The following is a 25,874-nucleotide window of genomic DNA, read 5'->3' on the forward strand; positions in this document are numbered from 1 at the left end:
ATTAAATTCCCACCTTTTTGCAGTTTCTTCAGTTTTAATCTACAGGTCATAACCAATAGATTGTGGTCAGAGTCCACATCTGCCCCTGGAAATGTCTTACAATTTAAAACCTGGTTCCTAAATCTCTGTCTTACCATTATATAATCTATCTGATACCTTTTAGTATCTCCAGGGTTCTTCCATGTATACAACCTTCTTTCATGATTCTTAAACAAAGTGTTAGCTATGATTAAGTTATGCTCTGTGCAAAATTCTACCAGGCGGCTTCCTCTTTCATTTCTTAGTCCCAATCCATATTCACCTACTATGTTTCCTTCTCTCCCTTTTCATACACTCGAATTCCAGTCACCCAAGACTATTAAATTTTCGTCTCCCTTCACTACCTGAATAATTTCTTTTATTTCATCATACATTTCTTCAATTTCTTCGTCATCTGCAGAGCTAGTTGGCATATAAACTTGTACTACTGTAGTAGGTGTGGGCTTCGTATCTATCTTGGCCACAATAATGCATTCACTATGCTGTTTGTAGTAGCTTACCCGCATTCCTATGTTCCTATTCATTATTAAACCTACTCCTGCATTACCCCTATTTGATTTTGTGTTTATAACCCTGTAGTCACCTGACGGGAAGTCTTGTTCCTCCTGCCACCGAACTTCACTAATTCCCACTATATCTAACTTTAACCTATCCATTTCCCTTTTTAAATTTTCTAACCTACCAGCCCGATTAAGGGATCTGACATTCCACGCTCCGACCCGTAGAACGCCAGTTTTCTTTCTCCTGATAACGACATCCTCTTGAGTAGTCCCTGCCCGGAGATCCGAATGGGGGACTATTTTACCTCCGGAATATTTTACCAAAGAGGACGCCATCATCATTTAATCATACAGTAAAGCTGCATGTCCTCGGGAAAAATTTCTTTATTACACAAGTAAATAATTTTCTCTTTACCTATTTTACATCTTTATTATCAACAGCCATTTACTTTGCTTATACATCACTGTGTAGTGACCGTTTCATCGAGTACTGTCAGCTGCGATTGACGTTAGCTGCTGTGCTGACATGAGCTGTCAAAAAGTTCAAATGCTGCCTGCCAGAGGTGCTGCATTTTCTGTGTTGTGCTCTGTGATGTTACAGCATCTCCTTGACTGAATACAGTTATGGAGATGACAGAGACTTTTTATAGAAATTAGGTACAGTTAGCTCTTTTACTTCCCAAGCTCCTCTATTGTTAAAGTTTTTGCATTGTTATTCAAGTATATAGGAGCCTGAAGTAAAAACAAACTGTGTCCAAACACTAGAAAAAGTCTCTGTCTTCTCTGCAACCACAAACAGTCAAAGAATGCTGTAACATAAAAAAAAAAATTGCCTCTGATGGGCAGCGTGTGAACTCTTTGACAGCTCATGTTGCAACAGCAGCCGAGTCAATCTCAGGTGACAGCACTCAGTGAAATCATCACTAAACCATGGCTCAGGCAGAGTGGAGTGCCCTACAGAAAGCATGCTGGGAAATGAACTTGTCTTCCGAATGTGTCATGTGTTTCTTAGGTAGTGGTGGTGCTGGTGGTCAAAGTCTTGATACATCATCAGTCACAGTTCTTGGAACACACATACAGGCTTGCTCAGTCACTAGAGACAGTAAAGGGCTTGTCATTTACTGATACGTCCACAGTGCATGCTCCTCGTTGTAGGACTCTATGAGGATCTGTGTATGGTGGTTCACAGGAGCATTTGACTTCATCCATACAAACCATATCATGCATACATTTTTCCAAATCATAATGTGCATAGGTGGAAGGTGTGCCATGTCAAGAAGGTTGGAAAGAGTGAATTCAGGAAATGTGTTCCCTCAACTGACGAATGAAGTCACTATGGTGGTGGTCAGAAATTTGGAAAGACTGTGCATCTATAAATTCTCCCAGTAGGTGTAGCACTTCACTATAAACTAGCTCCATCAACTATGAATCTAAGATAAGTTTGTATGTAGTTCTTGGACCAAGTACAACCATCAATAGAGCTGTAGTCCAATTGGTACGATGACACATGAATGCTACCTTTAGTGAATGGTGCTGGCATTCTGTAATATTGTTACTGGCTGGCTGGTAACTTGTTGTTTTATAGTGAAGAGTACTGCAGAATTTGTTCAGATGAGCGGACAGGTAAGATTTGAAAAGGTGGCCATGGTCCATTGATACATGTAGCAGACAACCAAATCGAGCAGTCTAGCTTGCGACAAATGTATAGGCTAAGATTCCTGTGGAGATGTTGTCTATTGGCACTGCTTCTGACCAGTAAGTAAATCATTTGATCTTGGCAGAAAAGAGCAATCAGGACCATGCATCGGCTAGGATTTAGAGATTCATGTAGGGAAACCTTTGTACAACATAAATATCTAACAGTATATTCCTTGTATCTGTACAAATTAATAACATTCTTTGTGGACCATAAAAATAATGAAACTAAGTGCTCTGATGTGCATACCCATAGCACAAGACAAAAAGATTGCTTATCAAGAAATAGAACTAAAGACAACAGATCATAGTTCTTGGATTAATGGCCAAGTGCTATAATATGCCACAGAGGTAAAGTATTCAAAAAGGAATTAAAATCATTCTTAACTCTCAAATGTTTGTACTCACTGAATGAATACCGGTATTAAAATGTAGCTATTCTTACATGTAGGCCTAACTCTTCTATCGATACGATGTACTATTCTGAGGTGATTGTAATATATATTATTTTTGTAACAACATGCTGTAAATTCAAATACCTATACTATGTAACAACTGTATGTTGCATTATGAAGTACTGTACCATATATTGCCAAGTGCATCACCCATAAGTGGCTTCTTGTACATGTGAATTGCAAATTACTACTGTTTATACAAAAATTGTACAAAAATGCTATGACGTTTGCAAAAGTCACCAGTTGGTGACTATATGCAAAAAAAGATAATAAATAAATAAATAAATGGTCACAATGTAACATTGGCCATTAGATGAAGGCAACAGACCTACAACATTAATACGTACATGTGTGAATCATGTATGTGAGTCTGGAATGTCCTCCACAGGTGCTTGCATTTGGCGGGAAACTTGTCTGGCATCTGACATATTTAGAAGTCCACTCTCAACAGCCTTTTAGAACTCCAGGCCAAACAAATCATTGTGGGGCTATGCAGAATGTTGGTCTGATACCAGGATAACACAAGTTATGCATGCTGTCAGAGGTGCATCTGAGGAATGTAGCTGCCGAGAATGGATGAGGTTTTCAAGAAGGTAAGTCACAATACAATCTGACATCTGCACCTGGAATGTCAGCTACAGGGTTATTACAAATGATTGAAGCGATTTCACAGCTCTACAATAACTTTATTATTTGAGATATTTTCACAATGCTTTGCACACACATACAAAAACTCAAAAAGTTTTTTTAGGCGTTCACAAATGTTCGATATGTGCCCCTTTAGTGACTCGGCAGACATCAAGCCGATAATCAAGTTCCTCCCACACTCGGCGCAGCATGTCCCCATCAATGAGTTCGAAAGCATTGTTGATGCGAGCTCGCAGTTCTGGCACGTTTCTTGGTAGAGGAGGTTTAAACACTGAATCTTTCACATAACCCCACAGAAAGAAATCGCATGGGCTTAAGTCGGGAGAGCGTGGAGGCCACGACATGAATTGCTGATCATGATCTCCACCACGACCGATCCATCGGTTTTCCAATCTCCTGTTTAAGAAATGCCGAACATCATGATGGAAGTGCGGTGGGGCACCATCCTGTTGAAAGATGAAGTCGGCGCTGTCGGTCTCCAGTTGTGGTATGAGCCAATTTTCCAGCATGTCCAGATACACGTGTCCTGTAACGTTTTTTTCGCAGAAGAAAAAGGGGCCGTAAACTTTAAACTGTGAGATTGCACAAAACACGTTAACTTTTGGTGAATTGCAAATTTGCTGCACGAATGCGCGAGGATTCTCTACCGCCCAGATTCGCACATTGTGTCTGTTCACTTCACCATTAAGAAAAAATGTTGCTTCATCACTGAAAACAAGTTTCGCACTGAACGCATCCTCTTCCATGAGCTGTTGCAACCGCGGCGAAAATTCAAAGTGTTTGACTTTGTCATCGGGTGTCAGGGCTTGTAGCAATTGTAAATGGTAAGGCTTCTGCTTTAGCCTTTTCCGTAAGATTTTCCAAACCGTTGGCTGTGGTACGTTTAGCTCCCTGCTTGCTTTATTCATCGACTTCCGCGGGCTACGCGTGAAACTTGCCCGCACGCGTTCAACCGTTTCTTCGCTCACTGCAGGCTGACCCATTGATTTCCCCTTACAGAGGCATTCAGAAGCTTTAAACTGCACATAACATCGCCGAATGGAGTTAGCAGTTGGTGGATCTTTGTAGAACTTTGTCCTGAAGTGTCGTTGCACTGTTATGACTGACTGATGTGAGTGCATTTCAAGCACGACATACGCTTTCTCGGCTCCTGTCGCCATTTTGTCTCACTGCGCTGTCGAGCGCTCTGGCAGCAGAAACCTGAAGTGCGGCTTCAGCCGAACAAAACTTTATGAGTTTTTCTACATATCTGTAGTGTGTCGTGACCATATGTCAATGAATGGAGCAACAGTGAATTTATGAAATCGCTTCAATCATTTGTAATAGCCCTGTAGTTGTAACTATAAGGCTGATATTGTTTCCTTGAAGAGATTCTGGAGTTCTTGGTTTGTCTCTTGTGCCTTGGTGAGTCACGCAAAATTGATAGTGTTTGAAATGCTGCTAGCATGGGAAAGATAATCTGCTACTACATTGTCAATTCCAGAGATGTGTCTGATGTCCTTCTTAAACTGGGCAATAAATAAAAGTTGATTTTGTTGGCAAGATGAGTGATTGTAGCTGTTTTGTTGTAATGAATAAGTGAGCGGCTTATGCTCCGTACAAAAAGTAAAGTCTCTGTCTTCCAGTTGTGGACGAAAGTACTTGACATGTCATACATCGCAAGTAGTTCCCTGTCATATGCATTCCACTTTTGTTATGATGGAGACAGCTTATGCAAGAAAAAAGCCTGTGGTTGCCACACACCATCACGGAGCTGCTCTGCTGCTCACCTATAGCCATTTGACTTACATCTACAACTAGTGCAAAGGGTTCATCCAGTCAGGACACGTGAGGAGTGCTGCACCCGCTATGCCCTGTTTTGCCACTTAAAGGCAGCGCTCATGGTGTCCATTTACTGAATCAGTGGGCTGCCTTTGATTTTTGGACCAGGAAGTGCTGTGGTCCCAAAAGTCAAAGAGCTTGTGGAAGATGGCTTAGTGACCTTTTGTGGTACTGGTTTCTTTCACTACTATGGTCATGTCAGGATGATAACTCACTAATCTGTTTGGTGAGGACATCAACCGTGGCTGCAAGAATGTTGCAGTTGTTGGCGATGTGCTGCTACACAATGCTATCACTGCACTTATTGGAGTGATCATTATTGCATCCATAATCCTGTCAGTCGAGTCGGCCACTGCATCCATTGTCATCTCTGTTTGTGATGCTACTATTGCCTTCTTTTGAGGTAACAGGTGACTGGTCCATAACACATGTAGCAAGTTGTCTGATACTTTGCCAGTGTCAATCTTGCTTCACAAGTGTTTGAGATATTGAGGAGGCTTCCAATCTCAAATATTCTCCTGTGTTAAAACTTGCCTCACCCATTCTTCTTGAGATGCAGAGACTCTACACATAAGTTCTGACTTCTCATAGGAGTTCGTGATAGGTGGCACGATTATTACATCTTCAGTCTCATATCGATGTTCTAACTGGCTCACCACAATTGCGAACTTTTTAGAGCCCACAGTAATTCTGGAATAATAAAAACTGGCTTCCACTTGTGCATACCATAATGTTAGGTTATGTGGCCAGAAAGGCAGTAAATGCACAAGCAAGTCTGAAAACACATATGGTATTGTCATGTCTGGGATTTCTATCATAGTTTGCAAATCTTAATTCACTTTTAAATTGAGTTGCTCATTTGTTGTAGTGCAGGATAAACCACACTGACATCACCAATGTCGACACTGGCATTTCTATGCTGTATCACGAAACAGATCAGTGAGCTGTTATCTCGGTGTGATCTTAGTGGGAATGGAAACTGATGTGCACATAGCCAACATTGTAGAAGCAGCCAGGTGTGATGGCAAGTTCGCCTACTGCTACAGTTTCCAGCCCCGACTGCCCAACTGGGGTGCCTACATAGGTATACCACAACACCGTATCTCAAATTAAGACTACTGATGGTCTGCTTATCTTGTCTTGACCCAGATGTTTAGCTCGATGATTGCTTATCCATTGTGAATGTGGAATTTGGTGCCATCCTGAAGGAGGGCATCAATCATCCATCCAGTAGTCCATGACCATCTGAATTTGACCTTGTACCAACGAAGGGTGGTGTGTGGCATCTGCATGGAAACTATTATGCACTTAACACTCTAACAGACCTGACTAGAACTCAGTGCCTCTGTTAAGTGACTATAATCATGCTTTATCCAGAGCAACCTTGCTCAGTAAGATTGATAGTGCTAAGGTTTTTACACAAATTGCAGTGATAGAGGAAGATATTCCAAAGACAGCCATCATCTCACCATTTGGATTGTTTGAGAGCCTTTTTATGACATTCGGCCAAAGGAAGGCTGCGCAGACACAGCGAGGATTTATCAACTCAGTACTTGCTTTGCCTACTTAGACAATATTCTTGTATTTATGTCTACTGCTGAGCAGCATAAATTTAATTGAAGTTTTTAAGTGGGTACAACAATAAGGCACAGTTCTCAAAACAGCTAAGTGCATGTTTTGTCAGCCGCAGTTCAACTTTCTAGGACAACAGATTTCATCTGCAGGCTCACTATCAAAATGAAGCCATCCCACAAATTGCTCGATCAAATATTGCTAAAGAATTATGATGCTGCTTTGGGCATGCTAAACTTCTATCATAAACAAGTGCCACACTCGACTGAGCTACAAAAACTGTTGATCGCGGCACTCACTGGTCCTAAAATCAAGGGCAGCTCACTGACTCAGTCAACGGACTGTGCCTTCAAAGTGACAAAACAGAGCATAGCAGATGCAGCACTCCTTGCATACCCTGAGCTGGATGTACCCATCGCACCAGTTGTAGACACAAGTCAAACAGCTATGGCTGAAGCATTACAGCAGTTCCATGATGGTGTGGGGCTGCACCTGTCTTTTTTTCTCACATAAGCTATTTCCATCATGGCAAAAGTGGAGCACATATGAGAGGGCAATACTTGTTATTTATGAGGCCATCAAGTAATTTCGACCGAAACTATAAACCAAAGACTTTACTGTTTATACAGACCATAAGCTGCTCACTTATACATTCTGGCAAAACAACAACAACCATTCGCCTTGTCAACATAATCAACTTGTATTTATCACCCAGTTTAAGATCAACATCAAACACATCTCTGGAATTGACAATGTAGTAGCAGATTGTCTTTCCTATGTCAGCAACATTTCAAACACTATTGATTTTGTGTGACTCACCAAGCCACAAGAGGCTGACCAGGAACTCCAGAATCTCCTCAAGGATATATCATCAGCCTTAGAGTTGCAACTTCTTGATGTTCCTGGTGCAGATGTCAAATTATATTTTGACTGGAAAACCTCATCCATTCTCACCAGCTACATTTCAACAGTGAACAGCTGACAGTATGCATAGCTTGTGTCATCCTGGCATCAGACCAAAATTTCGCCTAGTCTCACAATGATTTGTTTGGCCTGGAGTTCAAAAAGACTATTGAGAGTGAATTCAAAAAGCATCAAGTGCCAGCAAAGCAAAGTTTTCTGCTTGTGTTTGCACCTGTGGAGGACTTCCCAGATTCAACTACACAATTTTCACATGTACATATTGATGTTTACAACCATTGCCTTCATCTTTTGGCCAACATTACATTCTAACAATCAACTGATTACCTCGCTGACCAGAAGCAGTGCCAATATTCAACATTTCCATAGAAACTTTAGGCTATACATTTGTCGCAAGCTGAACTGCTTGATTTGGTTGCCCACTAGACATATCAATGGACCATGGCCACCTTTTCGAATCTGACCTTTCAGCTCACTTGAACAAATTCTACAGCGCTCTTCACCAAAAAACAACAAGTTACCAGTCGTCCATTAACAGTATTACAGAATGCTAGCACTATTCACTGAAGGCAGCACACACGTGTCATCATACCAATTGGATTACAGCTCTAACAATGGTCTTCCTTGGTCTAAGAAGTGCTTAGGAACCCAACTTAGATTCATCATTGACAGAGCTAGTTTATTGTGAAGTGCTATTCGTACCGAGAGAATATGTAGACACGAAGTCATTCCATTTTTCTGACCACCACCATAGCAACTTCATTCGTCAGTGAAGGGGACACATTTTCCAGGTTTGCCCTTGCCACCCTTCTCGACTTGGGACATCTCCACCTATGTACACCATGACCTGGAAACCTGTATTGATGCCGTGTTTCCTACAGATGGCGTCAGACCGTCCCTTCAACTGATTTATGAAGGTCCCATAGAGTCCTACAATGAGAAGCATGCACTGTTGATAAATAAGTAAATGGCAAGCCCACTGCCATCTCTATTGACCAAGCAAAGCCAGTAGGTGTGTTCCAGAAATTGCAATTGACTAAGGTATGATGACTTTGGCCACCAGCACCAGCACCTACATTATGCACAACACTCTCCGGATGACAAGTGAATTTCCTCCACACTTTCTGTAGGGTGGTCCACTTCCTCTGAGGGAGCTGCTGTGGTGACAGTTTAGTGATGATTTTGCCAAGAAATGAGGTTGAAATCAGCTGCTGTGTATGTTCAGGTGATCTGTCAGAGTTCACACACTGCACTCCAGAGGCACTAGGTTTTCTGTGTTGTGCTCTGTGGCGTTACAGCATCCCTTGACTGTTGATAGTTACAAACATGACAGAGACTTTGTATAGTAATTAGAGGCAGTTCGTTTTTACTTCAGTCTCCTGTACAGTTACAGTTTTCACAATGTTATTCAAGTATCTGCTCTCTGTCATCAATCAATAAAGTTACTCAGTTAAGTGATACATCGGCATTTATAATGATGCATGATCCGGCTAAAGCACAGCACACAATTATAAGTTGGAAGAGCTAACAATTAGAGGCTTCGACATCTGCCTTGTCAAAATCCCTGTGAAGTACTTGCCACGATCAGTCAGGCTGTATAACGATTTCATTATTCTTAATCAATGGTAGTCTCATGTGACTGGCTTGTAACAACCAAATCTCTCCTACTTTATCAAGATGTACAAGGTTTAAATTTTATTTACCACAAGGAATTACATGTTGACATTTTACTCTATACAACTTTCCATGATTGTGAATCTCAGATTTGTGATAAGTCAACATGTACAGAAACGAAGATCAGTCATTGCCCAGGTAAGCCCGTTTGCTTTTGACTAATATAGAGAGCACCTTAACAGCATGACTCATCATCGTTATACATCTTCATAATTCTGGAAGAAATGCACTCACACTTATCCTTGTGCCAATAGTGTGAAAATACAATGTTGTCTTTGTGACGTGTGTCCCTCTCCTTCTCCCCCTACGTAAAGAAACAGTACAGGTCAGTCCTTCTATGAATCCACCTGACCTAGGCATAAGTCATCCCTACTATTGGTCTGCCTATCCTTTGCTCTCCAATATATCCATAATATGGTACAAATAATCCCTTCCATCGATTCACCAGACCAAAGACTAGACCACCCCTCCTACATGTCCATCCATCCTTAATGTCTCCCATACATAAAACTGGATCCACTCCACTTTAAAATTTGAAATTGTATGCACAGCTTATGACCCTTACTTTGATAATTTCCAACATCAAAGTTTCTCAGTAGCTTAGTGACTTTTACCTGTCTATTTCAAACAAAATTTTCCTGCCTCCTACATTCATACCATGTCTTTATGCTTCTTGAATTGCTGTAGCTCACATGTATGTTATCCAAGTATTTCTCAACAAGTCTTCACTTACATGTACTTGTCTTTAAGGGCTGTTCATCAAGAACTCATTACTTGTTACTAGATTATAATATTGTTCCTTGTTCCTTATTATTCACATAGTTGCATCCAACTTACTTCAAAAATAAAAAAAATGGAAAAATTCAGGCAAGTGTACCTTTTATCTGTTATTTTTCCCTTTCAAATATATAGACAAATATTAGCAACAGATATTACAGTGTGGATACTTATATCCTGTTAAGAACATGTCTTTGTTGGCTGTTATTTCTAGTCAATCTTTTTTATTATTGTAACATACAAACCATTTACTTAATTGCTCTTAAGATTTGCATTCTTGGGTTAAAACACATAATACACTGATGGAAAAAATCCCAGTACCAATAAATAATGAATGCATAGTAATGGAATTTCAGGAATACATTTGTCTAGGTAACATATTTAAGTGATTAACATTGCAAGATGTAAGTGCCAGAAAAACCATTGCAACTGTGAAATGCTGCTACACTAATAAATGGTGTAGCTGTCAGAATGTTTAATCTAAGCATGAAAATGTGCATGCATTGTGTCATACAGGTTCTGGATGTAAATTTGGGGGATGAAGTCTCAGGCCTGTTGCACATGGTTGGTCAATACAGGGACGGTTATGGCTGGTTGTGGATGATTCTACAGCTGTCATCTGATGTCCCATACAAGCTCGACTGGAGACAGATCCGATGATCAAGCAGGCCAAGGCAACATGTCGACACTCAGTAGGGCATATTGGGTTATAACAGCCTAATATGTAGGTGAGCATTATCCTGTCAGAAAGCTCCCCCTGGAATACTGTTCATAAATTGCAGCAGAACAGATTGAATCATTGGACTGATGTGCAAATTTGCTGTCAAGGTGCGAGGAAAAATGTGAAAGTGCTCCTGCTGTCATACAAAATCGGATCCCAGACCATAACTCCAGGTGTAGGTACAGTGTCTAGGCTCCAGACAGACTGGTCACAAGTGCTCACCTGGCCTCCTCCTAACCAACACATGGCCATCACTAGCACCAAGGCAGAACCGGCTTTTGTCAGAAAACACAACAAACCTCCACTCCACCCTCCAATGAACTCTCACTTTATGCCACTGAAATTGCAAATGGTGTCGGTCTGGGTCAGTGGAGTGCACGCTACAGGGCTTCTGGCTCGGGGAGCTGTCCTTGAAATAACTAACTTGTAACAATTTGTTTAGTCACTGTGCCAACTGCTGCTAGAATTGCTGCTGCAGGTGCAGCACAATATGGCATGGCCATACACCAAACATGACAGTCTTCCCTCTCAGTAATGTCACATGGCCATCCAAAGCTCAGTCATCTTGCAACCATATCTTCCCATGACCACCGCTGGCAACAACCATGTTGCGAGTAACATCTGGCTTCACCACGTACCCTATTACCATGCACAGTCAGCTGTTGATAATGGGATCTTCATCATCTTAAAGGCATTTCTTCTAGCATCCACCACTATGTCCATTCTGAAAGGTATCTAATGCTCAAGACCATTACAGTGCTTATATAAAGCAAATCTGATTTGCATCCTCATAGTGGCGCTACTAGGCTATTAACACTACTTTTATGCAACTGGTGTGAAATCTGAATATACATCATCTTTCAGGTGTAACACACCTACCAACTTTCGTTTATCTCGCACACCTCCTTCTGGGTGTTGTGATTTTTTTTCCATCGTGTATATTCACAATTATTGTGGTTTTCTTATATTCACACAAACCCTTCAAGTGCTAGTGCTCTCTTCTGAGATAACAAAAGTTTTTTCTTAGATTAATTTTGCTCCTCATCTGTTAAACAAGGCATCCACATTTTCTTATCAGTGATAACGCTAATGCCATCTATCGTGATCTCAGCAAAACAGTTCATGTTCCTTGCCATTCCATTTTCATGTACTTGTTAGTATATAGCTTTCCATTTGTTGTGGTATTGTTGGCACCCCTCCCTCTCACATCATTCAACTGACATTACTGACAAATGCGTCTTAACATAATACCCACAACCTTCTTTCCATGCATTAAAAAATATCATTGTCTATGTCAATATGTCTTTTGTGTGTTACCCCATTCCATCTCTTGGTACTACTTGTGAAACAGGTTATATTTGTCACAATATGGAATGGATAAATGAAGGGTTTCAGTGATAGAAATGTATGAATCTGGAAAGAAGGAAGAAGGAACCAGAACTCCTGTTGGAGAAAAATGAAAGGAAAATATAAGAATGCATATGTTAGGATTGAAGAAATAAAGAAGACAAGATTCCCAAAGACAGGCTCCCATACCAACCTCTACCCCAAGGTACCCTTCCTGATGGGTTCCTCACCGAGATGCCGTGTGACAAAATGTAGTTGGCATGCTCTACAGAATGGATCGTAAGTATACCCCCATGAGTAGCTAGTAGAGATTGGTAACTACATGCTAGTCAACATGTCTGTATGCAATGGCCCCTCACAATATTTCACCACTGTGAAACGCATATATTGGACTGTAAGTCCCTCTGTACTTAACAGCTTGCATTACATGTTTAGCACCTTATAAGACCAAATACCCCTATGAAAGATATACAAAACAGAATGACTGTTTATAAGAGAACAGGAAAAGAAGAAAATCTCATGTATAAAATATAAAAAATTACTTTACATGTACTCAAATAGACCTTATAATCATTATTTTCATATTTCATACTCTTTGTGTCCAAATAACAGGCTTTCGCTTTTACTTTCATGATGTAAAGTAGACCAGTAATAGAGGGATGTAAAATATAATCATCAGGATAATTAAAGACAAATAAATTGCTTTGCGGAAAACTTAACATGAAGTAATGAAGCAATTAACTTGGAACCTGGTGGTCATCGATCTGCCTAATCTGCAAAAATGGCACATTCTCTTGAGGTCTTAAATTTCTTTATTGTATCAATCTCATACAGTCCTATCTCTTGCTCCATTTTAGGGTCTACCAGAAACACTACTTGTGAATGTGGTACATTCATTATTCTAAAAGGTCCACAATATCTCAGAAATGTTACATCATCTCTTTCTTTACATTTGATCTTTGATGATAATCCTTAGCTAGTACTAATTCATCTGTATTAAAGAAAGGTGTATTTGCCTTTTCATTATATTTATTCACCCAGAATTCTACTTGCCTATGTAGACTGTCATCTACTATCCTATGTAATTCTTCTAATTCTATGGTCATTTGAATATTTTTAATATAGGTTCTCCAATAAAATTTTTATTCATCACCTCCACTGGTGATAGTCCTGTAGAATTTGTGAGAATTCGTATATTATCATCTAAAACCAGGAATCCTCTGAGTCCAAGTAGTATATCTTTCAGAACAATGCGTTCTCCATAACTGTCCTATTTCTTTCATTATACGTTCACAAGGGTTCAATTGCGGATAGTATTTTGCTACTGTCATATGTTTAACACCCTCCTAAGCTAGAAATTCCTTAAAACTGTTAATTGTGAATTGTGAGCCATTATATGCTAATAATCTGTGTGGTTTACTTATATCTACAAAGTATTCTCTTAAGCAGTTTATTACTCTGGCCACTTTTTCTTGTTTAATTGGATATAGTTTTATATATTTCGACCAAAATTCAATAAGAACAAAAATATATGTTACCCCTCCTCTACCTTTTTTTAATTGGCCAAAAAAATCTGCTGCACTAAGATCATGCAAAGCTTTAGGAATTATGAGGTACAATTTGTAAGATAGTTTAATATTATCCTCCTCAAATTTTTGGCACACCTCACGTGTTCTTCATGTGCTCCTTACATTTCTATTTAGATTTTTGATTCATAGTTTTGATATATTTACGTATTCCAAAATGCAAATTCCTTTGTGTATGAGCCATAGGAAATAGTTTGCTACTGTTTGTGGAATACATAACTTCCACTTGACTTTGCTCTCCCATTAATTCCTAAATAGAGCATCTTTGATTATTGACCACATAGAATTTTCTTCTAATAATGGTATTGTCTGTTCATATCATTGTCATTTTTCCTGAAAATAGTCACTAACCTTTACATCTTGTTTTATTAATAATGCTAACATCTTACCTCATCACGGATAGAAATTACACCTAAGAATTTCATAGAAAAAAATGAATATTTTATACACTTAATCTCTATGTGATACTCCTGAAGGAATGCATTAATCTGTTATCACATTAATCTGCTATGTAGCAATCTACTTTCAATACTATGATCTTAGAACCCCAAATTAGCATCTGAATCTTTTGTTTGCTCTATATAACAACCTGTTCTCTGTGGTTGTATATTTGAGTTCACATTTATTTAAGACTTGTACTAGCTAAAGCTATGGTTTTATGTCCCCCCCATCTTACGATCCTATTCATATTGGAACAGGTCACAAGCTACTGAAGTATAAGAAGCTATTTCATCAGATAATAATTGGGAATTCTGCTAATATGATTGACATTTTAACCATCAGTAATATTGAAAGAAATGTTTCCAATCAGATTTTGTATCTATAAATTCAAGATCTACCATAAACAACTAACTCAATGATAAAAAAGGGGCAAAGGAATAACGAACAAAAGACCAAAGTTTTGAAGTTACTAGCTATATTACATTTAATAATGTATTAATTGTAATTGGTGCCCATTTGTTGACAATCACAAAACTTACTTTTCTTTATTGGTCCAGTGACTGTGTCTTTAATGAGATCAACCAAGGCACATATTAGATCCAAGACCTTGAAGATAAAACATAAGGCCTGTCCTACATACACAATTGAGCAAAGCCAAGAGAAAAGAGGTCCAAGTGCAGCCACACAGTCAGAAATCGCTGGCTCAAATACACGCATGCAGCGTTCAAATGGGGTTCCAAGTTCCTTATTGCAGATGTTGATAATACTACCTAACCAGCTTGCAGCACTCTTGATGACTCGCACTACAACAAGTTATGAAAGTTAAAATAACTTGAACCAATATATTTATAAATAATTTTGTCACTTTAACACATGAAGATTTTAGTAGCACATAATATCAATAATTTAGCAATGACTTATTTCCTACACTAAAATTAATATGAGAAAAATTATTCATTCAGCATATAGCAGGAATAATGAACAGTACAAAGAGACATACAGAAGGCTTGTGACAATGTGGTGCTGTTTTCAATTGTTGTTTTTTGTCAGAGGCACACAGACGCCATGCACTTTTGTGATGATACAGTCTCCCTTGAGTGAATAAATTTGCCAATGGAGTGGGCAGGGTGAATATTAAAGTTGCACACCTTAGGACAGATGAGAGGCTTGAAGACGAAGAAACAGCAGAAGATGGGGCTATGAATATGGGAGTAGACACTCCTTCCTCATTTCAGCAGTGCATCAGTTTTCACAGTAATTGTATCAGCTGCAGCACTACTTGGTATGTAACTAGCATGTAGTTTACTTTTACTTATTACATGCAAGAGGTAGCAAATATAAAATATTTTCTTGTTTTCATTTTGCTTTAGTGATTTATTTTGTACTTTCTTTGGTTGTTGTGTGTTTTTAAGAGATAGGCTCTAGTGTATAAATTTTGCAGTGTGGCTCCACACCACCACATGTGCCATTGTCACCTAATTTGAACAAATAGGTGACCATTTGAAATGTAGTCCAGTAGATCACCAATCAAGTTTAGCAGCTTCACAAAGAGCAGTCACAGTACTTTGTTTGTACAACACATTTGGTTTGCCTTATACATTCTGCCTGACCAAAAATGTGATGCACTCAGATGGGGTGGAAGAAATGAAATGAAACTTCACAACTTGAGAAGCTATATAACTTTACTGTAGTGATCATGAAACTGAGTCAAATCTACAAATAACTTAGCAGCTTGAGCCCACTTTTCAGTACAACACTGTGCCCCCTCTAGCCTAGATGCTTGCACTGATTCAGTTGAGAGGGGTGTCACAAAAGCATTGCAGCCTGTCCTCAAGCAAACTGACTCACAATTGTTGTAATTGGTCCACAATTCTGGCTCTTTGTCGGAGATGTAGTCTGAGTTGGTCCCACACATGGTCTATGGGGGAAAGATCTAGGATTCTTGGTGGCATGTCTGCACTGTCATGCAGACAGTTCATAGAGACATATGCTGTGTGTGGACAAGCATTGTTCTGTTGAAAAGTGGCGACACGATACTGTCAATTGACAGGTAAAACTTAAGGACACAGGATGTCCATGATGTACAACTGTGCCATCGAAGTTCCCTCAATCGCTACCAGCCCTGTGCTGAAGTCATACCCGATATCTTCCCATACCATGACACCAGTGGAAACACCACTGTACCTCTTCAAATTATTGGAAGAATGGAACCTCCTCCCAGATCATATCATACTAGGTGAGATGGTGCAGAACTGCGATCATCAATGGACACAAATTGATGCCATTCATCAGCATTAAAAGAACATGGCACAGAACTTTCGTGTAACCTATTCTTGAGTACTGTTCAAATGTTTGGGGGCCCCCTACGTTGGATTACAGGAAAGCGTTGATGCAATTCAGAGATGTGGTGCTAGATTTGTTACCAGTAGGTTCAGTCAACATGAGAGTATTATGGTGATCCTTCATGAGCTCAAATGGGAACTCCTGGAGAGAAGATGACTTTCTTTTCATGAAACACTATTGAGAAAATTTAGGGAATGGCACAAGCAGCTGATTGCTGAATCATTATACTGTAGCCAGTGTACATTTTATGTAGGGTCAATGAAGACAAGACACGTGAAATTCGTGTTTGCACAGTGGCATATAAGCAGTAATTTTTCCCTTGCCCTAATTATTAATGGAACAGAAAAATGATTAATAGTGGTACACAGTACCCTCTGCTGCGCACCATGCAATGGCTTATGAAGAATGTACATAGATGTAGATGCTTCCTGCTCACAGTATTACTCCAAAAACAGCCATCTGTGTCGTGGTGTTAACAACAGAGCCACGTGCAGTGGATTGCTGGCCCACTGCAGTCCACTACAGGCAGGCTGGCCTGTTCTGGGTAGGTTGTCAGCTCACTGGCCCACCAGCCCGCCTCAGTCCAGGTCAGCCCCATGCTGACATCCAGCTGTGGCTAGCATGTTCATCCATCCAGCTTGCCCATCTGTTGCTTGCAAGCTGCAGCCAGGCCCGGGCTGCAATGTTTGCTCCCTAAGCTACATTTACAGCACTCATATCAACCACATCCTTAAGGGTTACAAAGTTCCACATAACCTACCTAAATGTGTAGGGTAATCCAAGATTGCAAGATCTATTCTGCTAAAGCATAAACAGTCAGAAGTACTTTTATATTCCGATACAATGGATTTAGTGAAATATAATTTAAAAATCACTATCACAAAACATCACATCTGTAAGAAGCAAGAATTAGGAATCTGAGAGCTCATTTTTTAGGTTTCCATCCCCAATTGGTAAAATTGGGACCTCTATTTGATCACTTTGTTATCTGTCTGTCTCTCTGCTATCTGACTGTTAAGAGAACAGCACTTGCAACTGATGGCAGAACGGTTCAACTGATAAATGAAATTCGTGCTTGTATGGGGGCATATTGGCAGTAATTTTTCCCTTTCCCTATTTGGGAATGGAACATGAAAATGATTAGTAGTGGTACAAGGTACCCTCTGATCATGTACGAATCACGTTGAAATTCATGCACACGCTAGAACCTATGGTCTCTAGGTGATGTAAAATATCGGACCTTCTATGTCAGTGCAATCAAAAGATACAGCTATTTATGTCACATATTCTGTTGTCTTGCCATTATTGATATCAATAACAAACAAAAAGCATTGAAATGATTGATTCCCAGGATGGATGAACTATCTATATACATAATTAATTTTGTTCAGAATCCTCAGTGCATGAATGCTACTCGCACTTATCTGGATTTTTCTTGTAAGATTTTTGCACCAGATTAAGCCTGAAAAAAATAATGAAAAATACGTGTCGCTATGATTTTGCATTTGGTGCATATAACACCATATGTTTCTGGAAATGAAATTTAGCTAAGATATTGAATTTTCCTTTAGACTTTCCAGGAGGTCTCTATGTGTTTCTAATCTCAAAAAATTGGAAAATATGTATCATGTTCATTTCTGACCACTCATGCATGAGAATGAAACATTAATAGCATAGAAACAGTAATAGCGTACCTCATATCCCTTAAATTGCTCGAGACATCAAAACGAGATTTTGGCATGTGATAGCACACGATGAGGAGAGTATTTTGCCTTATTGTTAACATATGGATTTTTCTAATCTACATAGATGTAGCCAAAGCTACAGTTTTTATTTACTTATTTTTTTCAATCCAATACTGTCATTTGTAAAAAAAAGTCACTGACCACTAGTGAAAAGAGAATCTGATAGCACGAAAATAAATGAAATTTCTTCTCTTATGTCACAGCAAATCAACACAAAAAAGTTTTCTCTATTCTGTAACCCAACCTATCTTTAATAATGACAGCTGGGAATGAAATTTACAGAAGGATTTTCTCTCTACATCTCAGTATCATTTGACATATGGAAAAGTACAGCAAACACTGTACATCTTTCCATTCCCGTCCCTGGATAGAAATATCTTTCAATTCATCAGAAATACTGAATTCAGTGAATAGCTGGCAAGGTTCTGCAAGTTGTTGATGAGTTCACAGCTTCATAATTATGAAACAATTTTATTAGGTCAGTTCTACTCTGCAGCAAAAATGCAGCGCAGTTCTATCAGAAGTAACAAATCTGGTGCCTGTCTGTCTGTGGAAAACAAAGTCACAAAAACATAATATCCATTACTTTATGAACTGCTTGAGACTACTCATTAATGTTAAAATCGATTATAAATATGTATAATCTATCTTTAATACATCAATAGACAATTAATGAGAAGAAAGTTGGAACAAAAATATAGTATGCTATTTGCTGCAAATTACTTTCATATTTCTCACCTGAAGAAGAGACAGGAAATGTAGTAGCCACCAGAAAGATCGCGGGAGGCGCACATTGGCACGGCGCGTCACGGGCGGTAGTTGCCGCAAGTAGAGTCCCGTCCACCAGAGGGCACGCGAGAATTCGGACGCGACCTCTGCCGGCGTAACAACAAGAAGAACAACAACAACAACTCCAGCAGCACGGGCCGTGCCCAGTCAGTCAACATCGGGCATGCCTAGGACACAGTCCCGGTCTACGCTAAGTGAAGTGCGACGTAAACGTGAACAGTGTTACTACACAATTGGTGACGAGTAGGGTCGTTCTTTCGCGTGTTGCGTCGTTGTTCCGGTTTCGCAGTTTCTCCACGGCATGGAGGATTTGGTGCGAGTTTTGGTTGCGCAGCAGACGGAACTCATGGCCACCATGAAACAAGTGCTTCCGGCGTTGCTCTCCACGCCGTCTGCTCCGGCACAGTTCCCTCCTCCCTTTCCCCAGTATGACGAGACGGCGGAGGATTGGGACGCATATGAACATCGCCTTCGGCAGCATTTCCAGGCGTTTCATGTTGCCGATGCGGAGGTATGTCGTGCTCTCTTCTTGTCTTGGATATCTCCCTCGCTGTATCAAGTTTTGCGGCAGCTAGCTCCGTTGCAGGAACCCTCGTCCTTGTCTTTTGACGCATTGTGTTCGTTGCTGTCTTCATATTATCGCCGCCGCACGCATGTTGTGGCGGCTAGGGTCGAGTTCTATCAATGGAAGAAACAGCCCCATCAGTCTTACCGGGCGTGGGCCGCTACCCTGCACGGTCTTAGTCGCAAGTGTCATTTTGTCACGGAGCAGTCGCGAGAGTCGTATGCCCACGTTATGGTACGCGACGTCATTGTTCGTTCGGCCCCTGATAGGGAGGTCCGGCAGCGGGCCCTGCAGTTAGAAGACCCTTCCCTCGAGGAAGTTCTGTCCATTGCTCAATCGTATGAAGTCTCTCACGCGGCAGGTCAACAGCTGGAAGCGTGGTGCGACGTCGCGGAGGTTCAGGGTGGCGCGGCCGCGTCCACTGTGTCCGGGGTGGACGACGTGCGAGCGGTACAATCCGGCCATTGCGGCCGCTCCCGCACGGCGCGTAAACAGAATTCCGGCCGCCGGCCCCTGTTGCCGTCCTGTGCGTCGTGCTATATACATCACGATCGGTCAGAGTGCCCCCAGCATTGGGCCGTTTGTCGCAAATGTAATAAAAAAGGTCACATTGCTAAAGTTTGCCGCTCAGCCTCAAAGGCATCGAAGGAAGCAAGTACAGAGGACATGGACGTTGACATTCAGGAAGTTTCATCGGGCCAGGCTCCCGACGCATCGGCCCACAAACTCTTTATCGAGGTGTCGGTTCGGTCGCGCCGGTTACAACTGCAAGTAGATACGGGGGTGGCAGTTTCGTTGTTGAATGCACAAACTTATTCCGACCTTGGATCGCCCCCGTTGGCGCCAGTTTACCAGCGTCTACGCGGTTATGGTAAACAGTTCATTCCCCTACTGGGTCAATTCACTACCGACGTGACTTACAAATCAGTCACTCGGCCTATTACTTTTATTGTTGTCAGTGATGCGGGCTCCGCTAACCTTTTTGGCCTGGATGCCTTTCAAGCTTTCGGTTTTTCTATTGCTGACACCATACAGTTGGTCTCCGAAGACGTTCCCTATCACTCATTGGAATCTTTGATCTCAGACTTTCCAGATATTTTTGAGGAGGGCCTGGGGCGTGTTTCCGATTTTGAAGCTCACTTAACGTTGAAGGCGTCGGCTCGCCCGCGTTTTCTACGCGCGAGACAGATCCCCTTGGCTCTCCACCCTCAGGTAAAGGAAGAGCTAGACCGGCTGACAGCCCTAGGGGTCGTTCTTCCCGTTTCTTCCAGTGAGTGGGCTTCGCCCCTCGTTATTGTCAAGAAGCCCTCAGGAAACTTACGTCTTTGTGGCGATTTCAAGGCCACCATTAATTCCCAATTGGTGGTGGACACCTATCCTTTGCCTCGTGCTGATGAATTGTTCTCCGCCGTGGCGGGTGGCCAATATTTTTCGAAAATCGATCTGTCGGAGGCTTATCATCAGATACCTCTTGATGAGGACTCCAAACGGCTGACGGTCGTCAACACCCCGTTTGGCCTTTACCAATACCAGCGGTTGGCTTTTGGAATATCCAGTGCCCCGGCGATATTCCAGCGTTATCTTGAGCATGTCACGTCGACAATCCCTCATTGTATTAATTACCTGGATGACATAATTGTCACAGGCCGCAGCACGAAGGAACACTTGCACAACCTTCGCACCCTCTTTCTCAAATTCAGGTCTGTGGGCTTGCGTTGCAACCTGCATAAGTCAACCTTCTTCCAACCGTCCATTGAGTATGTGGGCTACACCATATCTCGGCATGGCATACAGCCACTAGGAAGTTTGGTCCAAGGTACCGTCAACCTTCCTCGGCCCACTTCGCTGAAAGAGTTACAAGCTTTTTTAGGCAAGATAGCCTATTACCACCGGTTCATTCCCAGGGCTTCCACTATAGCCCACCCCCTGTACTGCCTTCTGCACAAGGGTGTTCCATTTGATTGGTCGCCTGCATGCGAGCGAGCGTTCACCTCGTTGAAGGGCCTCCTCACTTCAGCCCCTTGTTTGGCTACTTTTGATCCCCATAAGCTGTTGGTCCTGGCTACAGATGCTTCGCAGTATGGGGTGGGGGCAGTCCTGGCCCATCGCAACGCAGACGGTTCCGAGCAACCACTGGCGTTTGCGTCTAAAACGCTTAGTCCCGCGCAGGCCCATTACTCCCAGGTGGAAAAAGAGGCTTTGGCCATTGTCTACGCTGTTACCAAGTTTCACCCTTTCTTGTACGGCACGAAGTTTCAGTTAATCACTGACCATAAGCCGTTAATATCGTTATTTGGCCCCGCCTCTCAGATTCCGGATAGGGCGGCCCACAGACTACAGCGCTGGGCCTTGTTCCTCTCTAAGTACCATTATGACATTCATTTTCGCCCTACAGGACAGCATGCCAACGCCGACGCTCTTTCCCGTCTTCCGGAGGGCCCGGATCCTACGTTCAATCGAGAGGAGATTATGTGTTTTCATTTGGATGTGGCATCCCGCCAAGCAGTTGATGGCTTTCCGATCACTAGTTCTCGAGTCGCCAGGGAAACGGCAGCTGACCCGGTTCTCCGGCAAGTAGTTCGCCTCATTCAGCAGGGGTGGTCCTCCCGCCCTCCGGGCCGGGCCTCGGACCCTCTTCGTAATTATTTTCTTCTACGAGACCGCCTCTCGGTCTTGGAAGGAGTTCTCCTTCTGGCTACCGATGATACAGCTCCTCGCGTGGTTGTTCCTGCAGGTTTACGAAGGGAGGTCCTCACGTTATTACATGCGGGGCACTGGGGTGTTTCCCGTACTAAAACCTTGGCTCGCAGACATGTGTACTGGCCCGGTATTGACAGAGAAATTGAGCACTTGGTGGCCGCCTGTTCCCAGTGTGCGAGCCAACAAGCATCTCCCAGGGCAGCGTTCTCTTCATGGCCGCCGGCAAAACAAGCATGGGAACGTGTTCACATCGATTTTGCGGGCCCGTTTCTCAATGGCTTTTGGCTCATTGTCATTGATGCTTATTCCCGATTCCCATATGTGGTTCGCTGCTCCTCAACCACTTCAGAAGTTGCAATCCAGGCACTAGCAAAAATCTTTTCTGTGGAAGGTCTGCCAATCACCCTGGTCTCAGACAATGGACCGCAGTTTATTTCGCAGACCTTCCAGGATTTTTGTAGGCGCTTCAGTATTCGGCACGTTTGCTCTCCCCCCTTCCATCCACAATCGAATGGGGAAGCCGAGCACATGGTGCGCACATTTAAGACGCAGATGAAAAAGTATGTGCACGAATTTCCTGCTGAGGAAGCCTTGACGTTTTTCTTGACGGCATACCGGACCACACCAATGGGCGACCGCAGCCCCGCAGAGCTCCTCCATGGGCGTCAACCTAGGACTCTGCTGCACCTCCTCCGGCCTGGTCCTTGCCAGTCTTCACAAAACGAAGTACCTGGCTTTCCACTGGGTATGTCGGTCTGGGCCCGTGGGTTTGGTCGCAATCCACGTTGGATACCGGCGGTGGTCCTGCGCCGAAATGGCCGCCGGCTCTATACCTTGCAGGCGGGGGATCGGGTGGTACGTCGTCACCAAAATCAGCTACGTCCACGTTCGGGCACCCACCCTCCGACCTCTCGGACACCGGCTTCCCCATTGCCAGCACCTGTATTGGTTTCACAGGGGACGTTACCTCCTCTCCCCGCTGTGACTCTGCCGCACTGCGATGGTTCTCAGCCTTGGCAGCCTCTAGTAGCTCCAGCACTGGCATCGCCATCATTCGAGATGCCCCAGCGAGAGCCGGCCCCCCTAGCAGGTTCGGTTTCTCAGAGGGCTAGTTCACCTGTGGTTGTCCCTTCCCCTTCGTCCCCACCACTGGGTCTTGCCCCTCCCGAGGTGGAACGGGATCCGGAGTTCGACAGCTTGTCACCCGTTCTGTCCCGAGCTCCGGTTGTGGGACGACGGGGGCCTCTTCGTGTGGATCACTTCCAGCCGTATTCGAAGGTTCCAGCTCGAGGGTTGGCAGATCCCCTCGACTCCGGCCATCCAATGGATGTGGAGGTCATCGCTCCTGCCCGACGCTCCACCTTCCGACGCAGTGGATCACAGTGGCTTCACCTCCCGAAGGAGGAGGAGTGTAGTAGCCACCAGAAAGATCGCGGGAGGCGCACATTGGCACGGCGCGTCACGGGCGGTAGTTGCCGCAAGTAGAGTCCCGTCCACCAGAGGGCACGCGAGAATTTGGACGCGACCTCTGCCGGCGTAACAACAAGAAGAACAACAACAACAACTCCAGCAGCACGGGCCGTGCCCAGTCAGTCAACATCGGGCGTGCCTAGGACACAGTCCCGGTCTACGCTAAGTGAAGTGCGACGTAAACGTGAACAGTGTTACTACAGGAAATCCTTTCTTAAGTGTCCATTTCAGTCGCACACTATTAAAAATATGATGTGTTATGAGATTCTCCCAAAACTGCAGCATAATTGGCATGTTATTTTTGTCCGAATTGTTAACCTTTTCTCATTTGAAGCAGCATCACCAGTTATGAGTAATGCTATGTTTTTCTTTTTGAGACGTTTAATTTTGCTTCTTTTGCCAAAATGCAGTGTAATTTGGACAAACTTGCCTTGCAATAGCTATTGTGACATAATTCCAAACAAGCAATTGGTGGCTAGAGAGGTCTATGAAGTCTTTCACAATGGTGTACTTAGGTAAAAAGTACTCTGTTAACATGATGCAGCACATCTGAATAAAACCAAAAGCTTTTGGAAGTGGAGGCTATAACTTAAAGCTTGAGACACTTTCAATCCATATATCCTCGTGAGGTATATCCTCTGAGTACTTCTTTCCTTTGGCTACCTGAATGTCCTGATGTTGATCCATAATATACTCAGTAACTTCCCAGTCTTTTATTTGTGACAGAACAATGTTCACAGTGCATGTACATTTACACTCACAAGGAACCCCTCAAGTGTGAGGTTGCAAAAGGCCAATGATGTTTATGGGATCTGACACCCCATATTTTCTGTACATGAAGTGCAGAAGATACAGGACAAATCATGTTATCTATGACAATACTCTTTTAGAGCAAACTATCCCTTCTGAAAAGTGTGTGACATTGCAATTTGTATCATCTGGAATCATTGGACACAATTCAGCCTCTGGATGTTTGCGTCTTTCATGTCTATATAACATATTATCACACTTCCTGAAGTTATGCCTTAAAGGATAGCCAGTTTCACAGTAAATTCCATGACAGACAGTAAATTCCATGACAGACTGTTTCACATTAGGTTACGTGCCATCACATTCCATAAGTTCTCATCATCCCTTTACACCAATATGATTCCTTTTGCATTAGATACCTCGCTGAAAGTCCTGCATGGTTTGTAATTTCCAAGGAGTTTGTCTTCAATCTTGATGATTTTTTGTGATCACTGTGACATGCCATTTTTCATTTGGTGTTCATGGTGCTGGTGTTTGTGCAAGTTAATGGTTTGTTTGGAACATTTCTTGACTGTTGATGATGTCCATTTTGTGAAGTGCTATACAACATCCCCTAGAAGGTCGATCTCTACAACTCTCAGACGCTCATTTTCTGTCATCCTATTGATGCTCACAGTGAGTCATTAGCAGCTAATATTTTTCCCATCCAATTATTAACACAACTCTTTGTTGGTGGTGGTGGTTGTTGGGATGTTTGAGGGGGACTAAACAGCTAAGGTCATCAGTCCCCACAACTCTTTCAAATGAGTCTTACTAAAGACTGAACTTGCGACCTTGCACTCAAGGGATTACTTGTCAGTGTAGTAGCTCTTGGTAGATAAATTCCACCACAAACCAGCCAACTTAAACAATACTAATTAAAAATAATTAACGAAAACTGGTTGTGTGTGTTGAATGCTACTGCATACAAAATTGTAATGGTAGCTGTCCTTTTTTTTAATCAATCAGATTTTTCAGCTGACACAGATTTAAAAAATCTGTGAATGTGCTGTATTCTCTGTGGATCAGGCCACACCATTTCCACCAACTTCATGGGATGATGACTGGAGAACCACATGCTGAACCAAGTAGCAGTTTCACATCACAAGCCTGAGATGTTCTCCTTGTCATTTCTGCCACCCAAGCTCATACAGTCAGTCACAACATGTAAAACATGTTTACGATAACTGTTGGTTTATTTTTCATACAATTAACTTGGATATCCTCAACAACTATGTTTACCAGACCATCACACCTTGTGTTAGGTGCAAATAAA

The 25,874-nt window shown here is 42.3% G+C and overlaps 1 protein-coding gene across 1 annotated transcript in view; it reads right to left on the bottom strand.

Annotated features, from left to right (window-relative positions):
• Positions 1-25,874, bottom strand: part of LOC126236889 (DC-STAMP domain-containing protein 2) — a 291,191-nt gene that overhangs the window by 165,937 nt on the left and 99,380 nt on the right. Inside the window, exon 6 of the mRNA XM_049946567.1 lies at positions 14,737-15,000. Coding sequence (XP_049802524.1) covers positions 14,737-15,000 — 264 coding nt within the window. The remainder of the gene's footprint in view (positions 1-14,736; positions 15,001-25,874) is intronic.

Source organism: Schistocerca nitens, chromosome 1, assembly GCF_023898315.1.
Source record: "Schistocerca nitens isolate TAMUIC-IGC-003100 chromosome 1, iqSchNite1.1, whole genome shotgun sequence".
NCBI classification, from domain to species: domain Eukaryota; kingdom Metazoa; phylum Arthropoda; class Insecta; order Orthoptera; family Acrididae; genus Schistocerca; species Schistocerca nitens.